Source organism: Doryrhamphus excisus, chromosome 2, assembly GCF_030265055.1.
Source record: "Doryrhamphus excisus isolate RoL2022-K1 chromosome 2, RoL_Dexc_1.0, whole genome shotgun sequence".
NCBI lineage: Eukaryota > Metazoa > Chordata > Actinopteri > Syngnathiformes > Syngnathidae > Doryrhamphus > Doryrhamphus excisus.
Genome location: NC_080467.1, coordinates 9,103,542 through 9,127,046, shown reverse-complemented (window position 1 = coordinate 9,127,046; position 23,505 = coordinate 9,103,542). Strand labels below are relative to the sequence as shown.

The 23,505-nt window shown below is 43.2% G+C and overlaps 1 protein-coding gene across 1 annotated transcript; it reads right to left on the bottom strand.

The window, feature by feature from the left end:
* Nucleotides 1-375: 375 nt before the first annotated feature.
* LOC131104421 (macrophage mannose receptor 1) lies at nt 376-19,640 on the bottom strand. The gene is made up of 49 exons (XM_058051589.1): nt 19,577-19,640; nt 16,792-16,937; nt 16,612-16,724; nt 16,363-16,502; nt 15,769-15,992; nt 15,594-15,700; nt 15,408-15,526; nt 15,197-15,332; nt 13,977-14,059; nt 12,923-13,042; nt 12,748-12,849; nt 12,524-12,682; nt 11,452-11,534; nt 11,198-11,342; nt 11,066-11,110; nt 10,821-10,988; nt 9,204-9,323; nt 9,015-9,125; nt 8,906-8,938; nt 8,716-8,850; nt 8,492-8,638; nt 8,288-8,422; nt 8,034-8,191; nt 7,800-7,944; nt 7,667-7,721; nt 7,522-7,588; nt 7,317-7,450; nt 7,204-7,247; nt 6,967-7,140; nt 6,033-6,301; nt 5,855-5,970; nt 5,577-5,731; nt 5,307-5,512; nt 5,064-5,241; nt 4,776-5,000; nt 4,541-4,710; nt 4,401-4,471; nt 4,226-4,326; nt 4,044-4,163; nt 3,653-3,790; nt 3,422-3,576; nt 3,250-3,349; nt 2,820-3,055; nt 2,567-2,750; nt 2,235-2,483; nt 1,981-2,163; nt 1,843-1,902; nt 492-637; nt 376-420 (listed from the first exon to the last, which is right to left on the bottom strand). The coding sequence occupies exons 1-49, from the start codon at nt 19,638-19,640 to the stop codon at nt 376-378; spliced, it is 6,519 nt and encodes a 2,172-aa protein (XP_057907572.1).
* Between the last annotated feature and the right edge of the window lie 3,865 nt (nt 19,641-23,505).

The window sequence follows — 23,505 nt, the reverse complement described above, 5'->3', positions numbered from 1 at the left end:
ACAGCCCACTTGTTTTTGATGTTTGCTAATTTAAGTTGATGTGTGTAATTAATTAAAGGATCAAAGTGCAAAGAGTGATTAATTGGAAAGTTTTTTTTTATAGTATTAAACTGTCATCATCTTCACTACAACTTGTTTTTCTTCGTCTAAACTACGAATTCAGAAATGAACGACTCTGTGATGGGATTTTTTGTTGTAGTGTTCAGAGAAATAAACACTGGAAATAACAGTTTCTACGTTTTTCTTTTAATCAAAGGCATCGGATTAGGGTTTTGTGCAGCTGATTAGATCAAATATTACCTGGAAAGTATCAACAAGAAAAATATACTGTAGGGAAATCAAACATATTTACAATAAACCTCATTCAAACTCCAGTTACGTGTCAGACTCTCCGCCGAAGTTTGGGTTGACAAACGCAGGCTGCAGGAGGAGAGTCAACTATTAGTACCCCCGCTGGTAGAAAGTCATCTTTCCATACGACGGCTCCTTACCACATTGAAGTTATTGGTCGTTCGCGTCGGCAGGCTGAGACGGCTCAACTTGTACCCTCGCACGCTGAACACGTAGAAAAGCAGCCCGCCTAGCAGGCTGACGATCAGAACCGCTCCGATGATGGCGCCTGCAATCACCCCTCCATCTGATCAAATAGATGACAAATGGAAGATTGAACCGTAGTCCTACGTATAGCTAAATCAGGGGTGGGCAAATATTGACTTGTGGGCCGCATTGAGTTAACAAAATTGGGGCCAGAACATATATTTAACACACACACACTATTTTATGCTCATCATATTTTTAATTATTTGTTTAATTGTATCTGTAAAAGTGTTATACTATGAGCTGTATGTTCTCATGTCCCTTTTTTCAGTAATACTTTAAACATCAGACCACATCAAACTTTGTTTTTTTTAATAAATAAGACATCCGACTTGCAAGTCATGTTGCCAGTTTGTATGTTAAAAGATGAAATACTTAGAAAAGCAACTGGCAGGCCGGATTCAAATGCTTGGTGGGCCGCATTTGGCCCCCGGGCCGTAGTTTGCCCACCCCTCAGCTAAATGAATGCCGCTTTTGAGCAAGATGTAATGCCTAAAATCAAGGTAAAAAAATACAGCAAAACCTTGGTTAAAGTCATTAATTCGCTTGCTTACTTTAAGTACTACATACTTAAGCATCCAAAAATGGCATAAAATGGAGAGTTTGAGGGAGGTGATTTTTGACAAAAACGTAAATCTTGTATGTCTTTTTTTTGGGGGGGGGGTTCAACTTGCTTCTAATGCACTTTTCTGGTTTAAAAAAACAAAAAAAAAAAAACGGGGAAACTTCACAAACACTCAACGAGGCCTGAGAAGCATCCAAAAATGGCATAAAATGGCAGCGTTTGAAGGCGGTGATTTTTAACAAAAAACATAAGTCTGTCTAAATGTGTCTTTTTTTTTTTTCTAACTTGCTTTTAATGCACTTTTCCGGTCCAGTATTTTTGTCCTTGATTTTAGATACCATAAATTCTGATGCTTTTTTTTTCTTAAACTTTGAACCCTGCGGCTTAGACAACGGTGCAGCTAATTTATGTCTAGTCTAATCGTGTGACGTCTCCTTTACTTCACAATTACTACTAATTGTTTTAATACTGTGCCACAGAGTCAAAAACGGTCGCTCTTTGTTTGGCAGGAGACATCACAAGCTATCAGTGCACTCACAATGTGCTTGTCAACCTGCTGATAAAGGCTGGAGGTCATCATGTGCAGTATTCCATTTTGTGTACCATTACTAGCACTTTAATATTATTGATAAAGTGAAGAAACAAAGGTGGTGAAAATAATGAGTGAAATGTCCACTCACTGTCGGCACCTGGTCCGTCGGTGGGGAAAATGGGGTTTCCACCATCATCTGTTGTATAGTCTGTCAAAAAAAGAAAGAGTGAAAGTGTTTGACAGAATGTACGTAACGCCACAAAGGGCTTTAGAAAGGAACGCTTACACTGCCGATGGCGGCACACAAAGCCTCTCTTCTGCAGGCAGTCGTTGTCGTTCCAACGGCCGTCAGGGTACATCTCCACGCAGTTCTCCTCGGCCACTTCCCCCGGGTGCAACGCTGCATTGGGCTCACCGGCAGCCCAGTTGAGGAAGCCCACAGATGTCTGGTCCGTCCAGGCCCAGCCGACTGTGCAACCACACAGAAAAGGTAAGTGCACACGTTCAACCCCCGACCGCTCGTTAAGTTAGTTTGCTTACAGTTGCTGTCCCTGCTGAGGCCGATCCAGAGGTTGTGATATTTGGTATGATTGAGGCTCCTGATGAACTCTACCTCCGCCCTGCTGTGGATAGACACCATCTCGGTCTTGGACGTCTCGCAGTAATGGCGTGAATCCAGCCAGGAGAAGCCCTGCTGCTCGTTGTACACGTAGTAACAGTAGCGTCCATACGGTATCCAGAAAGGAAAACACTTCCCATCCCCAGGAGCGGGAGTTGGTGGTGGTTTCTCTGGAAGAAGAATTTTATGAAGATTTGTGATTTTGTCTCAATGTAAAGAAAAAATCGTGATGGGTGAAGAACTGCTTTGATACCGAAGGAGATTTTACAGATGTAGGGTTTGGCTTCATCACACTTTGTGTCGTTCCATGTGCCGTGAAACACCGGTGAACCTCGCATGCTGACGCAACCCTCATCCTTCAGGTTATCGGGTTCTCCGGGCCCCCAATGAGTAAAGAATACCGGCCAGTCGTCTATCCATGCAAAGGCGCCATCATCCTGCAAGACCAGATTGCATGAAGGTAACCCATCCAAATCCAAAAACATGCACTGCCACCAAACCGGCACCTTTAGCCTAAGTCCGATCCAGGCATCCCCTCGGCCTTGCAGGACCACCCCGGCCACAAAGGCCTGGTCGTAGCTCATGTCGATGCTGGCCAGGTTTCCACCTTGCTGCTGGCACGCTGCCTGAGCCGCAGTCCAGGCCTTGGGCTCTTCCACTAGCTTGTAGCAGTTCAGGTACCAGGATATGTAGCCAGCGGGACAGGGGCTGCTTGTCGGGGGAGGGGGCGCAATACTGCTCGCTGTGGTGGAAGCCGAAGAATAGTCAAAAGAGAAGTCTTTGCATGCTGCCCATCATATTATGATTTGTTATTGGGTAGAGAACACCTACCCCATATTTAAATAATTTTCATAAATGTTGTTATTGTGGATGTTTTGGTTAAGTTCTTTGAATTAGCACAATCTTGTATGAACATATGTAACGAATGTTACTGACATTTCTTCCTGAAGCAGATGAAGCTGTGCTCCTTATGACAGGCGTCGTCGTTCCACTTGCCGCTCACGAGGGCATTGTGAGTCATGGCCACGCAGTGTTCCTGGTGAGAGAAGCGGGATCTCATGAGTGGGAAGCATCACGGTGACATGAGTGACAGACAGCCTATCCTCACCGCCCCTCCTGCATTGTTGGGCTCCTTGTGGTTCCAGTTGGTGTATAGCACTGGGCTAACGCCGTCACTCCAAGCATACTGGTTCTCCACCAGGAGATCGGACAAGCCGATCCATGTGGGAAGCTCCAGGTCTCTCAGGTAACTGGACACAAAGTCTAGATGGAAAGATTCTATGAAAGAATGGAACCGCTAGAACATTTAATTCTCACTAAGAAGTTTTTCTCTGCTGACCGTTTTCGTATTGGTTGTCGATAACGGCCAGTTCGCCTCCTTGGTCTTTGCACCAGCTACGTGCATATGTCCAGTTGGCCTTCATGTCATTCTTCTTTCCTTTCAACAGGAAACACTTGTCCTTGAAGCGTAGCCATCCTAGACAGGCGGGAGATTCATCAGACAAAATTCATTCATTCATTTTCCACCGCTTTTTCCTCACGAGGGTCGCGGGGGTGCTGGAGCCTATCCCAGCTGTCTTCGGGCGAGAGGCGGGGTACACCCTGGACTGGTCGCCAGCCAATCACAGGGCACATATAGACAAACAACCATTCACATTCATACCTATAGACAATTTGGAGTCGCCAATTAACCTAGCATGTTTTTATTTCTTCAAAAAGCTCTGCATTACCTGCGGGGCAGTTGCCCTCCCAGGGTTGCGTGGGTGGAGGAGGAGTGTGGACGTCTCCGGGGAACTTTTTGCAGACATAACCCGCTCCGGCTCGACCGCAGTTAACGTCGTTCCATCCGCCTTGAACACGGCACAGTTTGCAAACATCTCCTGGAATGAATCTGCCAACAACACTACAGCACCTTGATGTCTGTTCATCTGGACACACTGTTCCTCCCCGTTGGCATCGTTGGGCTCACCCGGACTCCAGTGAGTATACGAGACAGGAGAGAGGTCCTGCCACCTGCGTGGATAAGACACAAGCGTTACACTCATTATTTAGTTTGCGTTATTAGTTGACATTTTGAGATTACATACGCATATTGTCCATCCGTGATTCCCAACATCATCAATCCAATCCAAGCTGCCGCAACCTCACCTGTCCCCACCTGGGGGAGTCAAACACATTATGGCCTTCTAGACATTTTAGGTGAATATCTACCCAGTACAAGTCCTACCATGCTGTTGACATAAGCCTGCTCATCCTTGCTGTGGATGGAGACAAGTGTGGCCTTCTCGGCCCAGCAGCGGTGCATGGCCGTGTGGACGTCCACGATGTCTGTGTCATTGTAGTAGTAGCACATGTTGTTGTTCTTCCTCCAGCCGGGGTTACTGCCACAATCTGGTGCTGTAGAAACAGGAAATAGTCACCATAGCCATGTTTCTCGACAGGAAGTGCGGGGTTCCGTTTACCTGGTAGTGGCGGTGGGGGCACCGGAGGCAGAATGGGGTTTTTTCCTTTGGTAATCATGCATATCCAATCTTGGTGAGCATCGCAGTTGAGATCATTCCACCAGGAGTAAGTCCCATTGGTGGAGCTCACCATCTCCACGCACTCCTCACGGCCCTCGTGGTTGTTGGGCTCGCTGGGACCCCAGTTGGTGTGCGAGAGCGCTGAACCATCACTCCAGGAATAGCCTAACAGTGTGAGATGTTGACTGGATTCAAACCAAAGACAGGATCTCCAATTTGGTCACTCACCTCCTTGTGTGGGGTTGTGCTTGAGGCCAATCCACTTGCTGCTGGCTTTGCTGAAAAGGGACAGGAACTCCTCCTCCTCCTGACTGTGGATGCTGACCAGGTTGGCACCTCTGGACACGCAGTCTTCATGTGCGGCCCCCCAGCTCTTCTTGTGATGCCATTCCACATTGTGGAAGAGCTGCAAGATATCAGCTGGAGGAGTTGAGGGTTCACGCCCGTGAACAGACTGGAACTGGATCCTACCTTGTAACAGTTCCTCAGCTGAGGCACGGAGGTCCAGCTTTCAGCGCAGCCCTGTGCAGGAGGAGGGGTGGGAGGCTTGGTGGGCGGCGTGATGTCAGGCCTGGGTTTCTCGCAGATGAATGCAAATTTCTCTGAGCACTCCTTGTCATCCCAGAAACCGCCAACTTGTCCCGTTGTCATAGCGACGCAGGTACCGTCCCTGTTATCTGGAGACATTTGAGTGTCAACTGGTATGTGGCTGTGTTTATGCCACAAGGATTGATACTCTACCTGGCTGGTTTCTGTCCCAGTGAGTGAACGTGAGTGGGGAGCCGTTGTCCCAGATATAATTCACCCCTCCACCCGTCCCTGCTTTTGCTCGTAGGCCAATCCACCACAAACCTGTCTTCCCCGACAGCACCACTGTGAAATGTGCTTGTTCATATCTGCGATGATACACAGTAAAGTATTTCAATAAGACTTGTACGGCGCTAGACCAGACCTGGCCATCTGCTTTTGTGACATTTTTAGCATGCAGTAAAAATGCCTGCGCAAACTGAACCAATCACATGTCTCCGATGTGCAGCAGAAAGCCATCCTGCTCGGTACAGAAAGCCTTGGCGTCCGACCAGCTCCTGCCCGTCTCCTCCATCCAGTAGCAGGCGTAGCCGTAAGCATCCCAGCCCTAACGCACGACAAAGAGGTAAGCCGTAACCTCCTCAGAATCGACAGGTTTTCCCGTCCTACCTGAGGACATCCATACACGGTGGGCTTCACAGACGGAAGTGGGTAATGCGCTTTGGGCGTTTTACATGTGAAGCTATTGAGTTCTGTGCAGGACACGTCGTTCCATCTGCCAGTCTGGTGTAACATCTCCACACAGTCCTCGTTGAAACCGTCATGGTTGTTGGGTTCTCCTGGAGCCCAGTATGTGAAGGTGACCATGTGGTGGTCTGACCATACAAACATGCCGGGTACGACCAGATCATTTAATCCAGTCCACATGTCATTAGTAGCTGCGGGAACAAAGCTCTGACTCGGTTAATACGTGTGATGATACTTATAGGTTATCTTATATATATGATCTTATCACATACTATTTAATCATGAGCTTATTATCACATACTATTTAATCAAAAGACCAGTTTGTTTTCAGTTTATTACATGTATTATATCTAAACAGTGTAAACACAATAATTGCAAAAATATTTCAACAATAATATTTTATCAACAGTCTTATCTTATCAATGTCTGACAATTAAAGTTCCATTAATCAAGTTTGGGTTTTTTGGTGACTGGAGAAGCACTAGGAATATTTATAGCTACAGTGACATTTCCTGTCACATGCGCGGAGTTTCGAAAGTTAAGCCCAGGAGCCCACTTCATGACCTGGGAGTTTTGTTGGGCATAGTTGCAGACAGGAGACTTTGCTGGTTCTCTGATTGGTTGTTTCACGGGCACGAGACCAGAGCAGCGCGCTCTGAGTGGACAGCTACGGGGGGCTGATACTGGACATGGTTAAACTCTATATTTTATCAGTATCACTGCCCTGGGCTTTGACACAGTATCATTTCAGCCTTTTCCCGTATCATTCATGGGCGGTTTCTAGAGTACAGGGCCAATTAATGCTATAGTATGTGATAATAATGGTGGTAATAGTAGTAATAGTTGGGAGTCATACCGTAGTACAGGTAACTTTCCAGCCAACTCTGCTCCGTCATAGAACGAATGGACACAAGTTCAGCACCAAGGCTCCTGCAGGTGTCTTGAGCATCAAACCATGTCTTTTTGTCTTCGAAAGGTTTGTAGCAGAACTCCCCAAACTCATACCAGTCAGGTCCTGAGCATCTTAGCTCTGTCGAAGAAATCCCATGTCAGCGATAACGTTGCCATAGTTAAGATTCTTGGACATACTCACCTCCATCTGAAAATGTGTAAGACACAGCGTAGTCGCCATCAAATCTGCACGTATTAAAATGGTTAGAATCCCAGCCCCTCAAATGAATTGGCAGTGAAAAGTCAGCCACTCACTGCCTTGAGGTGATGCCATTCCTGGTAGATCCAGCGTAGAAGTTCTGTCCTGGAGCTTTCAGCAAAGTACAATCTCCTCCAACCTCATTCAGAATGACACCGGCATGGATTGCAGCTGCACAGATGTTAGAGTCCTGTTCGAGAACAAATGAAAAGTCACCTATAAGAACTTAACTGTGCTGAGGCAGGTGATAAATTTGCATACCGCACGATACACTGATGTCCCGTAGACGCTGTAGCTGGATTTTGCACAACCAGCCGGACAGTGGACCCTAAAGATCATGAATGGCGTCAGTGTGGACGGTACTGGAAACATTGTCACTAGAAACATTGTGTCCTATCTCACTCACGTCATTTGATCATTGGCGAAGTTGAAGTTAGGCTTGTTGGCACAGGTCACCGCATCTGTTGGACATTAGTTTCAAATAATAATAAATACTTTTATATTATCATTTAGACCAACTAAAAGTCAGTTCTGCTTACAGTCAGGCTTGCATCCTAAGATGTCAAAACGAAGACCAGCCTGACCGCTGAACTCCAGCGGCAGGATGCGGACGTACTGAGCGGATACAGGCGTACCCAGCAGTTGTGTGTCAGCAGTGTTGCTGTCGGTCGACCCGGGCAAAAACTAGAAATAAACAACAATCTGATATATGAGTATGTGAGGTAGACCTCTCTCAGGTTGGAATCCAGAACACTGATCATTTGTCTCCTTACCTCCCCGTCGGCGGTGTAGTCGGTCCAGGTTCTCCCGTCCAAACTGTGCTGCATCATAAATTTGGTGACCCAATAGTCACTGAAGGGGCACCCTTGTATCACGATCCCTGTCACTTTTTTTGTCTGGCCGAGGTTCACCTGGATCCAGCTGCCTGTGGCTGAAGAGTGCAGACATTTCGATCAGTCAACAACCAATCAACTGTCACGGCGTATCGAAGACGATGCCTGATAGTGATAGTCAAGCTTGTTCATACGATTTCCCAAAGGCCTCCAGCAGGAGTTCCCATTCAGTCGGGCTTTGTCGGGGGTGTAACTGCCCATAGAAGAAGAAGCTGAAAGCTGGGAGTCTGTGATGTTCTTGTCCTCAACGCCCAATCCGTGAAGACACACTGATGACAGACAAAAGACGTGTGAAGGCCGTCCATCCACATCTATTCCTAAAGAACTTGTGGAGACACCTTTCTGTTCGCAGCTGTAGACTATCTCAAGGTACTTAGAGATGGAGGGACATGGGTCCTCCTCTATGTGAGCGTATGCAAAGCAGAAGGGTCGGTTGTCACATGCTTTCCTGAAATAAGGAAGTATGCCTTCCACTGTGCAGCTCCCTGATGGTCGGTAAATAAAAGTCCCATGAGCAAAGGCCCAATGAAATAAGAAAACCATCGGCAGTCGAAGACCACACCGTCTGATCCTTCCAAATGTGGACAGATGTCACCACTCTTGCGTCCAAAGAAAGCTGATTGGATGTTGATGACGCTTTCCTGCGGACAGTGAAGGACAGCGGACGACTCCTGGCACACGATCGCCGTCATGAAACCTGCAAGAAAATGTACCTTTTCATTTTGTCCAAGCTCCATCTAAAGGTGACTCACCATCATGAGGTGGAGGAGGTTCTGGTGTCTTTCCTGCAACCCAGAATTGAATCGTACGTCAAAGCGCTATGAGCAAATATGGCAAATGAAGTAGACGACCACAGCTCACCTCTCCTCTCACAGATATACCCTCTTTTGTGCTCGCAGTTGTCGTCATTCCAGTATCCGTTGTTAACCAGTATGGACAGACAGTCTTCCCCAAAGTAGTCATCAGGGTTACCTAAGAACCGATAAGAACGTAAACATCTCAATTTGTCTTCAATGTAACCTCAGAACACGACAGAAGCTGGAGATGAACCTGCATTCCAGTGTATGTATCTGAACGGGGATCCGTCAGTCCACTCCCAGCCGCCTTCAGTGATGGAGTCATGGGCGCCCATCCACAGGGAGATCCCAGTCGGGGTCAGCTGGACCACACCTGGAAAGGACGGTGATGGAGTTACTAAGGTCAACTGATTCCTATTCTGCATTGGAAAAAAAAAACTATAATGGCGTCATTCAAAGTGAAACTCCTGGAGGCTAATTAGGCAGAGATGATTGAGGCAAAAGGCAGGCAACAGGAGAAGCATTTGGTTAGCATTTATCACTCCTTGGGGCTGTGGTGGTTGGTGCTTGATTCATCGTTGGTGCTACCTAGTGTTATGTTTTAGTATATTTAGTATTTTGTAGCAATATCAGTAAAACACCAGCAAAATTCCTTACATGGAACCTATGAAAATTAGATGTTGCTGGTACTGTTTTTTTTTTGTTTTTTGTTTTTTTTTCTAAGGTGAAATTTGTTTATTTTGCCCTCAAAAAAAAGAGAAAAATATTATTATGACTATGAACTTTGGCCGTTGCTATTTAACTATTTAACATTTGGGCTTTTTGTATACTTTTATCACAACTTTTTCCGCACACTAAATTTCCAAAAAACTTTGATTGTTTTTAATAATATAATTTTGAAAAAAAAAAATTAATATTTCAATCCTATGTATATTTTGTCTTCATAATTTCGTCATTATTGTTGTAAAATTACATTACAAAAATATATTAATATTTTGACTTAATTCTTGTAAGATTACTGCTTTTTTCTGTTGTTTTGGAGGGACAGGTCTTATTTGTTGCCGGAAATGGCCCCTAGGCCGCCCTTTTGACACCCTTACCTGCTGGACACAATACCGTGTATCACACTTTCCCATGCAATACAGCTTTCTCCCACTTTTGTAACCGTTATCCGATGTGTGGGGCTGCACGGCGTGCGAGTGGTTGGCGCGCAGACCTCACAGCTAGGAGACCAGGGTTCAATTCCACCCTCGGCCATCTCTGTGTGGAGTTTGCATGTTCTCCCTGTGCATGCGTGGGTTTTCTCCGGGTACTCCGGTTTCCTCCCACATTCCAAAAACATGCTAGTTTAAAATTGTGAAATTGCCAAATTGTCCATAGGTATGAATGTGAGTGTGAATGGTTGTTTGTCTATATGTGCCCTGGGATTGGCTGGCCACCAGTCCAGGGTGTACCCCGCCTCTCGCCCGAAGACAGCTGGGATTGGCTCCAGCACCCCACGACCCTCGTGAGGACAAAGCGGTAGAAAATGAATAAATGAATGAACCTTGTTCATCCATTCATAACGTCAGATGAAAATTTAATGCATTTTCTCATAACAAATAATGTAAATTCAATCACACTCATAGTTTTGCATGAAAAATTTGAAAAAAAAATTATGGAACTACAATGGAACCTTGGTTACTGTCATTAGCTTCTTATAGAAATTCATGCATAAATGCATGCATGTGTCCATTTATTTTTTATTTTTTATTTTTTTGTTGTTGGTACTGTTGAGTTGAGCATGTGTGAACAATCTGGCACAATTGAAGAACTCTCTTCTAATAAGATCTTTGTGAGAATTCTTCAAGACTCGGACCAAAAGCTGCACCTTGGATGAAGGCTTGCTCAAAGGGATCGGTGATGCTGACGAGGTCTCCCCCCTGGTTGACGCAGTCGGCTCTCGCCTCGGCCCAGGTCCTCATGGACAGGTAGTTGAATAGGTAGCAGAAGTCGTTAAAGGGGTCGGCCATCCACGAGCCACATTTCTCATTCCACCCTGCAGCGAACCCGTCAGTTTACTGTATGCTGCAGGTATTCTATACGAGGAGATGTTTACTAGAGTGTGAGGTCCACCTGGTCCTGATGTGGGTGGTTGTGGAGGAGGTCCTTGTCCCTTGGCTGTAGGGATACAGGAGGGCGGAAATGCACACTGGAAGAGGCATGCCTTAATATTCAACACAAAATACAATCATGAAGACTTCGGACCTTTTTTGCAGATGAACTCCTTGGTGGAAGTGCAGAAGTCATCATTGAGTTTTCCAGCTTCTGAGTGGGTCGGCCCTCGCAGTTGAGCGCAGTCCTCGTTGTTCTGCCAGTTGTCCGGCTGATTTGGGGCCCATGGGAGGAGATCCTGGGTGTCGGATTGAAATGTTTTTAGTTCATATGTAGCGTCTTTGTGTATAATAGCATAACAGCATTGCTGGATTTCTTGCTCCGAATGTGCCCTTTGCTTCACTTACTGGAGGTGTCCCGTCGGTGTAAACAAACTGGCTTTCCACTTTAATGTCATTGAGTCCCACCCAAGCGTGTCCCGGCATGTGAGCTTCAGGAAAAAAGTCAAAAGTGTTAGCTGATATAATGTCGAACATAGCTGGAGTTACATTGCTAATTATGGCAAAGCTAGCTCCTTGTTTTATATATTTATATATATATATATATATATAGTATATATATATATATTTATAATTTAATGCATCACATAATCAGTTCACAGTTCCACATGTCCAAAAGGAGTAGGAAGAAGCAAAGCTTATTAAATCCTAATCAGTAACTGTTACATTTGTTCACTTCCTGCTTTCCATAATACAGTTTTTTTTTTTTAAATAATGCACCTCGTACCTTTGTACATAATGGGTACCATAACTGTCATTGTCATTGTAACTGTATTGTTTCTTGAATTGGCTCATCGTTGTGCATTGTTTGAGGTCCTTACTCAATCCATTCCATAGTTTGATTCCACATACTGAAATGCTATGGCTTTTTAAGGTAGTCCTAGCATATAAGTGTTTCAAATGTAGTTCTTCCCTGAGATCATATTTCTCCTCTCTTGTAGAGAAGTATTGGATGACATTTTTAGCTAATTGGTTATTTTTAGCCTTATGCATTATTTTAGCTGTTTGAATATCAGCAAGTTTAAGTATTTGTGATTTTAGAAATAAGGAGTTAGTATGTTCTCTGTAGGCGGCATTATGAATTATCCTTACTGACCTTTTTTGCAGTACATTTAGCGAGTGAAGATTACTTTTATAGTTATTAGCCCATATTTCCACACAATAACTAAGATATGGTAGAACCAGAGAGCAATAAAGAGAGTGGAGTGATTTATGATTGAGAACAAATTTTGCTTTGTTCAATATTGAAATATTTCTGGCCATCTTATGTTGTATATTTGTAGAAGTCGCACAAGGCCAAAAATGCATAATTAGGTAGAAAAAAAACATACATTGGTCGCACTGGAGTATAAGTCACAATTTTTGCGGGTAATTTGCAACCGTAAAAAGCTTATGTTCCATTTAATTTGTCTTCTCTCACCAATTAAGAAGCTGAGCTCGTCCTCAGAGTGGAAGCTGACCAGGTGACCTTGCCCGGCAACACAGTGAGCCTCAGCTTCATGCCACGTTTTCACCAGATCACCCTCAAAATGATAGCAGAAATCCCCATACAACAAATAGCCAGGGTCGCAGTGGGACGCTAAAACAGGAAAGACTCCTTTATTATTCTGTCATACGATGCTAAGCCTCCGTTAGCCTACTCACTTGGCGCTGGAGTGGGTTTAGGGTTTTGTCCTCCTGTCATCTCGCAAATATAACCTAACTTCTTGAAGCAGGTGCTTGTTTCCCATTTGCCCTCATAGTTTCCTTTTATGGAAATCAAACATACATTGTGTTATCATGCAATTACGTGTCATGATTAGTTTTTTAAGTTCATTACCTGTGAAGATTTGTCCACAGTCCCACATGTTTGCAGTGTTTCTGGGCCAGCCGGGTCCATAGTTTGTAAAGTTAAGTTCCGTTTTATCCACCCATCGGAATGTACCATCCTGGTCCTTATCTGGAAAAAGGCAACAGTGTTGAAATATTACCGTATTTTCAGGACGATAAGTCGCACTTTTTTTTCATAGGTTGGCTGTTCCTGCGACTTATACTCCAGAGCGACTTATAACTGAAGAAACTGTTTATGTAACATAAACACTGGACACCTTTTCTGTTCATGTTTATTTTTTGTGTAGCTGAATAAGCATTGTGTTAGCATATCTTACACCTACTCAGCCTGTTCTCTATTCTTTTATTGTTAGAACTTGCCTTCCAAGAGGATGTAATGTCTGTTTTGGTCAAGTAGTTTGGAAAATAAATTACCCGCAAAAAATGCGACTTATACTCCAGTGCGACTTATGTATGTTTTTTTTTTTCTCACCTAATTTTTGGCCTTGTGCAACTTATACTCCGGAGCAACTTATAGTCCTGAAAATATGATAATTGCTGGTTACTTGCATTGCTTGTGATTTTTTTGTAATCTTTTTATATATTTCTACTTGGTTCCCATATTCCATAACCGGATTTTCTAAAACTTTTCTAAAAATAAAATTTTTTCGATATAATTTTTTTTTTAAATTGAGTATTGTTCTGTAATATTTGAACTCTGTGCTCCTGAAACGATTACATTATTTTCCTCATATTCTCATAAAATTGCGACTTTTCCTGTTAGCCTACAGGTGTTTTTGCTAATATTTTGACTTTATTGTCATAAAATTACATCTGTTTCAACTTGAAATAGCACAATAACACAATCCCGCAATCAGATAATTAAATATATGACGATGTCACGTGTACTTGTTGGACACCAGCCATTGTTTCAACACAACAGCGCAGACGTGCCCACTATTCTGTTTTTCGGTGTTCCGTTTAAAAAGCCAGAAAAAATATGGCTTTTTTTCCCCCCAAACCCGGTTTCATGATCCTTATTTTGGTCAAAGCCAACGGCCTACCCGATAAGCCGATCCAGATGTCAGGAATGTCCACTTGGTGAAAGTCTGGAAGTCTTCCATTGATGAAGAATTGTTCATCTTTGCTGCCGTGAAGAGAACATCAGCATTAGTTCAACTGTGTGGAAAAACAGTGTCTTAGAGCGCATAAAATATGGTGGTGGTATAAGTGGTATATTGTTGTAAGTGGTATATTGGGATAAGTGCTATATTGGTGTAAGTGCTATATTGGTATATTGGTATAAGTGGTATATTGGTATACGTAGTATATTGCAATAAAATAGATTTCTTAGCTGCTCAACAGTTTTCCTGATGACTTGGCTTCATTTATCATCAGTACCTGTTGTTGGTTGTTGGTTACTTTTTCGTAACATTTTGAGACATTTTGTATCCACTAAGACTGTGTCACCAGGTGTGTGTGAGTGACAGGAAGAAAAGCTCGGACTTGCTTTGGGAGAAGTTGCTTACTGCGACCTGTTGGTTTGCATGTATAAATCTGTATGAGCAATACAAGATGACTCGATTATTGATTTTATTTGGGTGTCATGCCATGTTTTGATTGCGATGTTGACGTAAACATAAAACTGCAAACTCAGCACATGCCCCCTAAATGTGTCAGAATATTGGTATTGTTATAAGAACTTGATATGGATAGCTTGGGATTGGCCTACCTCAGGGGTCGGCAACCCGCGGCTCCAGAGCTGCATGTGGCTCTTCGGCCTCTTTGTTGTGGCTCCCTTTGCAATGCTTGAATATTTTTTAACACCCAATTGGGGAAAATGTACGTCTTTTGTAATGAGTTTAAAAAAATCCAACTTTGTGTGAGACAATGAATGCATCCTGACCGGTGATTGGATGAGCAGACAGGTTGCTATTCATGGTAAACATGAAGAAAAATAAGTAATACTTTCCCAGAGCTATTTGACAATTCTAAAAAATAAATTAGAGATCATTTAAGAACAGCGGCATGGGAACTTGTTTGCGCTAGAGTAAACAAATTAGGTAAGTTTACAGTAGTTTACACATACATTTATGTTAGTTTATATCCAATACTAGAGTACTCCAACTCGTCTTTTCTAATCTGAACTACTTTGATAACCCCAAATTCCCTCCAATGTTGTTTTAAACATACATATATGTTTTGCAGATCCAGGCTATTTTTCTTCTATTTTTTCTTCTAAAATGGCTCTTTTCATAGTAAAGGTTGCCGACCCCTGGCCTACCTGTTTATAATGAGTAGGTGTGCCGCCACATTGGAGCACTGGATGTAGGCCTCATGCCAAGTGGTCAGAAGGTTGGCGTTGCTAACCAGCCAGTAGCAGCTGCCGGCGAATGTCAGCCAGCCGGAGGGGCAGAGGGCTTGCGAAGAGAACCACAAAGGAATCACGTCATTGCTGTTTTCCCATAAGATCATTCCGATTCCGCCCAGCTTACTGTTCACGGGCCGTTTACACATGTAGGGACGCTCGTATCGGCATATGTGAGACCTCCATTTGCCAAATTGGTCGGATGGATCTTTGATGATGGCTGCACAAGAGCCGACCTGGGTGTCGCTGTTGGGGGAAGGCACATTTGAACATTGTTTCAGCCACACGGCGACGCCACTTTGGGCTTACTTACATTGTGGGTTGGTTTGCCGCCCAGTTTGTGTAAGCCACTGGGAGAGCATCCGACCAGTTCATGTGGCTGCTCCCCACTTCAACATGACATGAGATCTTGTTGCATTTCTGAGGAGACAAACATATAATGTTCATCAAATGTTCCTTGCAGTAGCAGAGCTCTTCTATAATCGCACCAAATTAGAGAGTCCGATCCAGAGGTCAAACCGGGATGCATCCAGTGTCCCTGTAATGTACTGCTCCTCCGCTTCTGAAGTGATGGAGACCAGGTCCGCCCCTTCTTGGACGCAGTCGTGACGGGCCGCCGTCCAGCTTTTTGTGGTTTGGGCCTTCAGTTTGTAGCAGCTGGATCCGTACTGCCTCCACCCGTTGCTCAAGTCGCACTGCGGGGCTGGATTGACTGAAGAGGAGGGCACACAAGTTCTAGCGTCGGGATCTAACGTGACCTTTGGGGCTCATGTGTCAAATGATAGACTTGGACTCAGACAAGGAAGCATTGGAGAGCTGCTGCTGGTCCGGATGCCTCCTGGACGCCTCCTTGGGGGAGGGTAAATCTGACCAGTAAGGGGCGTCAGGGAAGACCTAAGTCTCTCTCAACTGGTCTGGGAATACCCAGAAAACCACTGGGAGGAGCCGGACGAACCAGCCTTGCATAGGGAGGTTCTTCTCAGGCTGTTTCCCAAGTGACCCAACCTCCGATAAGCGGAGACGAGGAGTAACTCCACTTAGGATCGGAGCTGCCGGATTCAAACAATGTCGTACGGACTTACGATTAGGATGCTTGCAGATGTATTTCCTGTGGACGTCACAGTTCTCGTCGTTCCAGTGACCTGAGCTGGATCCAACCACCTGACCGCAGTCCTCGCCTGGATCATCACCCCAGTTATCTGGCTGGCCTGGCATCCAGTATCTGCAACAATCCAGTCTATGTCTTTCCCGCAACCCAGCCGTTCTTTCATTCTTGGAATGTTTTTCTGCCAAACTTAGAAGTAGCACTACAAAAACAAACAAAAACATACGATAAATATTGTATGAAAGGACTCCCGTCCGTCCACTCCCACACGCCCTCCGTGATGTCATCAGTCAGGCCGATCCAGAAGATCTCCATACCGATTTGCGTCCTCACCCACACCTAGAAGAAATGTCCCATGATGTTGAGGAATGACATTTCGAGAATAAAAACACTTTCTTATCCTCACCCTCTCGTGGATGTCCTGAATGCTCATCAGGTTGCTGTTCTGCGACAAACAATACGCGTTTGCATCCCACCACGACTTTGTGTCCTCGGAAAAGAAATAACAGTTGTGGTCGTTCTCCCTCCAGCCCGCCTGACACTGACTCTGTCCTGAGAGCACAACACGATGTATGACAACATCACTCACAGTTAGGCTTAAAGAAATCACCCTAGTGGCTGTTTGTTGGAACTACACACAAACTTTTGTAATGGTTATGGTTTAATTTCATTTGAACATGCATCAGATTACAATTGAATGCATCACATAATCAGTTCACAGTTCCACATGTCCAAAAGGAGTAGGAAGAAGCAAAGCTTATTAAATCCCACCCCTCCATCTGGTACTTTTACAATCAGTAACTGTTACATTTGTTCACTTCCTGCTTTCCTAATATAGTTTTAATTTTTTTTGTATTTTTTATTTTATTTTATTTTATTGCCTTCCTCATATAATTTTTTTTTAAATTTGTTATTATTTTTTTATTTTTATTTTATTTTATTTTTTGTCACGTACTGAAGTACGAGGTGATATGACCATCCAATGACATAATGTGTACCATAGTAAGTGTCAATATAGTGATATATATAGCACATCATGACTGGTTCAAGACTCTTCATCCTTGTATTTAGCAAACATCAACTGCTTGTATTGTTTCTTGAATTGGCTCATCGTTGTGCATAGTTTGAGGGTCTTACTCAATCCATTCCGTAGTTTGATTCCACATACTGAAATGCTATGGCTTTTTAACGTAGTCCTAGCACATAAGTGTTTCGAATTTAGTTCTTCCCTGAGATCATATTTCTCCTCTCTTGTAGAGAAGTATTGGATGACATTTTTAGGTGATTAGTTATTTGTGTAAAATGAAAGGAAGCAAGGACTACTAATAACAAAACAGTTGTGTATATTTCAGGGGAAAAGTCACCGGGAACAACAGCAGCGCTACGCCAGGATGTGGACGATAGCTCGGCCTTCAATACAATCATCCCGGACCTTCTGACCAACAGACCCCAGACGGTAAGACTTGGCCCGCATGCTGAGCACCTGTTGTCCACAGTGCTGCATGCTAGGTCCCCTACTGTACTGTCTCTACACCTGTATTTCTGTGTTTATGGTGTGTTTTGCACTTTTTATTGAGCTTGTTTTCTCATTGAGCTTTGCACTTTTTATTACTGTGTTTGCACTATAACTGGAAAAGCCTTTTTTAATCTTGTTGTGCCTGGTGTAATGGCAATAGAGGGATTCTATTCTTTTTAAAAGTATTATGACTATGAACTTTGGTCAGTGCTATTTAACTATTTAACATTTGGACTTTTTGTATGCTTTTAACATAACTACCGCACACTAAATTTCCAAAAATGACAACTTTGATTATTTTTAATAATATAACATTCCGGGGAAAAAAAATCTTTAATAGTTCAACCCTATGCATCTTTTTTCTTCGTGATATTGTGTCATTATTGTTGTAAAATTACGTTACAAAAATATCTTAATATTTTGACACCCTTTGGACACCCCTACCTGCTAGACACAATACCGTGTATCTCACTTTCCCATGCAATACAGCTTTCTCCCACTTTTGTAAGCGTTATCCTATGGTGTGAAAGTTTCATAGTTTTTGTTGGTAAAATAGTTGCGCAACAGAAAAAAAAAAGCATCTTCCAACCATAAAAGTCTCATGACATTTCCTCAGTCCAGCAAAAACTTGGAGGAAGGACTGAATGGCCTTACATATTAGTTAATGTTTGACCCAAACACTTTAGAATCACATGTCCATCGTTCAATAACTTGCTAAAATCGACCTGAAGTGCATCCGTCTGGAAAACAAGTCCCCGCATCTGTATATCTCTCTTCTTGGTGCATTAAAATGTTCAGAAGAGGAAGAGGAAAAAGATGTAAATTTATAAGAAAAAAGTAATAAAGACAGGAGAAAAAAGGTCATACATTTATGTGAAAAAAAATCATAGATGTACAATTTCGTATTAAAATAAATTTACGAGAAAAAAAATCTTAAAACGTCAGAGAAAAATCGCAAATTTACAAAAAATGTAGTAAATGTATGAGAAAAAAAAATTATACATTTAAGAGAAAAACGTCATCATTCACAAGAAAAGGTCATAACTTTATGAGAAAAAATGTTACATTTACAAGTTAGTATTAAAATAAATTAGTGTGAATAAAAATTGTACATTTCAGAAAAAAGCCATACATTTATAAGCAAAAAGTAGTAAATGCATGAGGAAAAAATTCTAAATTTGAGATAAAAGTCATAATTCCGAAGAAAAAAAGTTGTACATTTATGAGAAAAAAAATCGTACATGTACAATTTAGGATTAAAATAAATTTAAGTGAAAAAGTCGTAAATTCAGGGAAAAAAAAGTTGTAAATTGACATTTGACTCAGACCGTTTTTCAGTGGTTCACGTTTGAATTATTTTGTGTATTTCACTGGAAGTTCACAATGGTGTGCCACAATGATCCATTCTTGGAACAGTACTGTTTTGTTGCCCCTCAGTTAAATTCTTGACAAGCACAACATTTTCTTTCATTTTTATGCCGACAACCTCCAATTGTATTCCATTTTTAACGACAATGGAGTCATCAAGACAGGACTCTCACATATTTGTTCTAAATTCAAATGAGTCCAAAACTGAATGTGTTGTATTTGGATCCAATTTGCACACTGGTGCTGCCCCCGAACTGTTAATCTGTGGTTAATAATCTGGGTTCTTTGGTTCTGAAAGCAAACTCACCACAAGCAACGAGCGCGGCAAAGCTGAGCAGCTGCACAAGCAGTGTTCTTTGTCTTCTCTTCATACTTTTAGTCTTCAATTTTCACTCTCGTCTTTCTACACATTCGGGCTTCTACCCATCGATTCTTCCTTCCTTCTTTCCTTCCTTCCAGGGACGTCTGTGGACTTTGTAAAATCTTTTGACATTGACTCACCTCTTTTCAGCATCCAGCCACGGTCCAAAGAGTGGAAGTTGTAAAACACATACACACACAAACTTCCAGGTAGCTAATTAAACTTGTATAACGATATAAACAGCAGCAGAAATTTGTTTTGTTGTTTTTTGTTTTTTTTTTTACCAGAAAAGTGCATTCGAAGCAAGTTGGAAAAAAAAAAACAAAAAACATACTAAATAACGCCTTACGTTTTTTGTCAAAAATCATCGCCCCCAAACTCTGGCATTTTATGCCATTTTTGGATGCTTCTTAGGCCACTGTTGAGCGTGTGTGAGGTTTCCCCTGTTTTTTTTGTTTGTTTGTTTGTTTTTTTTACCAGAAAAGTGCATTAGAAACAAGTTGGAAAAAAAAACAAAAAACATACTAACTAACGCCTTACGTTTTTTGTCAAAAATCATCGCCCCAGAAACCTGGCATTTATGGATGTTTCTGGGGTCCCTGTTGAGTGTGTGTGCGAGGTTTCCCTTGTTGTTTTGACCAAAATAGTGCATTAAAAGCAAATTGAAAAAAACCCCCAAAAAAACCCAAACGTTTTTTGTCAAAAATCACCTCCTCCAAACTTTGGCATTTAATGCCATTTTTGGATGCTTCTTAGCATCTTTGGGTGTGTGTGAGGTTTCCCCTGTGTTTTTTTTTGTTTTTGTTTTTGTTTTTGTTTTTACCAGAAAAGTGCATTAGAAGCAAGTTGAAAAAAACCTCAAAATAATGTTTTTTTCAAAAATCACAAAATTTTAAACTGGCATTTTATTCCCTTTTTGGGTGCTTCTGGATCCCCTGTTGAGTGTGTGTGAGGTTTCCCCTGTGTTTTTGACCAGAAAAGTGCATTAGAAGCAAGTTTTTTCAAAAATCAACACCCTCAAACTTTGGCATTTTATGCCATTTTTGGGCTCTTCTGGGCCCCCTGTTGAGTGTGTGTGAGGTTTCCGCTGTTTTTTGACCAGAAAAGTGCATTTTCAGCAAGTTGAAAAAATTGAAAAAAACAACATACTAACCCCTTACGTTTTTTTTTTCAAAAATCAACACCCTCAAACTTTGGCATTTTATGCCATTTTTGGGCTCTTCTGGGCCCCCTGTTGAGTGTGTGTGTGTGTGTGTGTGTGTGTGTGTGTGTGTGTGTGTGTGTGTGTGTGTGTGTGTGTGTGTGTGTGTGTGTGTGTGTGTGTGTGTGTGAAGTTTCCCCTGTTTTTTTGACCAGAAAAGTGCATTAGAAGCAAGTTGAAAAAAATTGAAAAAAATAACATACTAACCCCTTACGTTTTTTTCAAAAATCATAAAATTTAAAACTGGCATTTTATTCCCTTTTTGGGGGCTTCTGGGGCCCCTGTTGAGTGTGTGTGAGGTTTCCGCTGTTTCTTTGACCAGAAAAGTGCATTTTCAGCAAGTTGAAAAAATTGAAAAAACCGTAAGGGGGTGGGGGTGTATCGTTTTATTCATTTTTTTTCAACTTGCTTTTAATGCAATTTTCTGGTAAAATACAGTGGAAACCTCCCACACACTCAACAGGGGCCCCAGAAGCACCCAAAAATGGCATAAAATGGCAGAGTTTGAATTTTGTGATTTTTGACAAAAACGTAAGGGGGAAGTGGTCCGGGAAGTGGACAAAACCCACCACACATTAATCAGGGGTCCCGGCAGGACCTAAAGAAGGCAAAAAATCCCACTTTTCTGACGCTTCGTTTTTTGCCCGTTTTTCAGGTCCGCGACTGTCGATTTTTCGCCCTTTTTTGAGTTGTTTAAATGACACCTTCCTGGTTCGGGAAGTGGACGAAACCCACCACACATTAATCAGGGGTCCCGGCAGGACCTAAAGAAGGCAAAAAATCCCACTTTTCTGACGCTTTGTTTTTTGCCCGTTTTTCAGGTCCGCGGCTGTCGATTTTTCGGCCTTTTTTGAGTTGTTTAAATGACACCTTCCTGGTTCGGGAAGTGGACGAAACCCACCACACATTAATCAGGGGTCCCGGCAGGACCCAAAGAAGGCAAAAAATCCCACTTTTCTGACGCTTCGTTTTTTGCCCGTTTTTCAGGTCCGCGGCTGTCGATTTTTCGCCCTTTTTTGAGTTGTTTAAATGACACCCTCCTGGTTCGGGAAGTGGACGAAACCCACCACACATTAATCAGGGGTCCCGGCAGGACCTAAAGAAGGCAAAAAATCCCACTTTTCTGACGCTTCGTTTTTTGCCCGTTTTTCAGGTCCGCGGCTGTCGATTTTTCGCCCTTTTTTGAGTTGTTTAAATGACACCTTCCTGGTTCGGGAAGTGGACGAAACCCACCACACATTAATCAGGGGTCCCGGCAGGACCCAAAGAAGGCAAAAAATCCCACTTTTCTGACGCTTCGTTTTTTGCCCGTTTTTCAGGTCCGCGGCTGTCGATTTTTCGCTTTGTTTGAGTTGTTTAAATGACACCTTCCTGGTTCGGGAAGTGGACGAAACCCACCACACATTAATCAGGGGTCCCAGCAGGACCCAAAGAAGGCAAAAAATCTCACTTTTCTGACGCTTCGTTTTTCGCCCGTTTTTCAGGTCCGCGGCTGTCGATTTTTCGCCCTTTTTTGAGTTGTTTAAATGACACCTTCCTGGTTCGGGAAGTGGACGAAACCCACCACACATTAATCAGGGGTCCCGGCAGGACCCAAAGAAGGCAAAAAATCCCACTTTTCTGACGCTTCGTTTTTTGCCCGTTTTTCAGGTCCGCGGCTGTCGATTTTTCGCTTTGTTTGAGTTGTTTAAATGACACCTTCCTGGTTTGGGAAGTGGACGAAACCCACCACACATTAATCAGGGGTCCCGGCAGGACCCAAAGAAGGCAAAAAATCCCACTTTTCTGATGCTTCGTTTTTTGCCCGTTTTTCAGGTCCGCGGCTGTCGATTTTTCGCCCTTTTTTGAGTTGTTTAAATGACACCTTCCTGGTTCGGGAAGTGGACGAAACCCACCACACATTAATCAGGGGTCCCGGCAGGACCCAAAGAAGGCAAAAAATCCCACTTTTCTGACGCTTCGTTTTTTGCCCGTTTTTCAGGTCCGCGGCCGTCGATTTTTCGCCCTTTTTTGAGTTGTTTAAATGACACCTTCCTGGTTTGGGAAGTGGACGAAACCCACCACACATTAATCAGGGGTCCCGGCAGGACCCAAAGAAGGCAAAAAATCCCACTTTTCTGACGCTTCGTTTTTTCCCGTTTTTCAGGTCCGCGGCTGTCGATTTTTCGCTTTGTTTGAGTTGTTTAAATGACACCTTCCTGGTTTGGGAAGTGGACGAAACCCACCACACATTAATCAGGGGTCCCGGCAGGACCCAAAGAAGGCAAAAAATCCCACTTTTCTGATGCTTCGTTTTTTGCCCGTTTTTCAGGTCCGCGGCTGTCGATTTTTCGCCCTTTTTTGAGTTGTTTAAATGACACCTTCCTGGTTCGGGAAGTGGACGAAACCCACCACACATTAATCAGGGGTCCCGGCAGGACCCAAAGAAGGCAAAAAATCCCACTTTTCTGACGCTTCGTTTTTTGCCTGTTTTTCAGGTCCGCGGCTGTCGATTTTTCGCCTTTTTTTGAGTTGTTTAAATGACACCTTCCTGGTTCGGGAAGTGGACGAAACCCACCACACATTAATCAGGGGTCCCGGCAGGACCCAAAGAAGGCAAAAAATCCCACTTTTCTGACGCTTCGTTTTTTGCCTGTTTTTCAGGTCCGCGGCTGTCGATTTTTCGCTTTGTTTG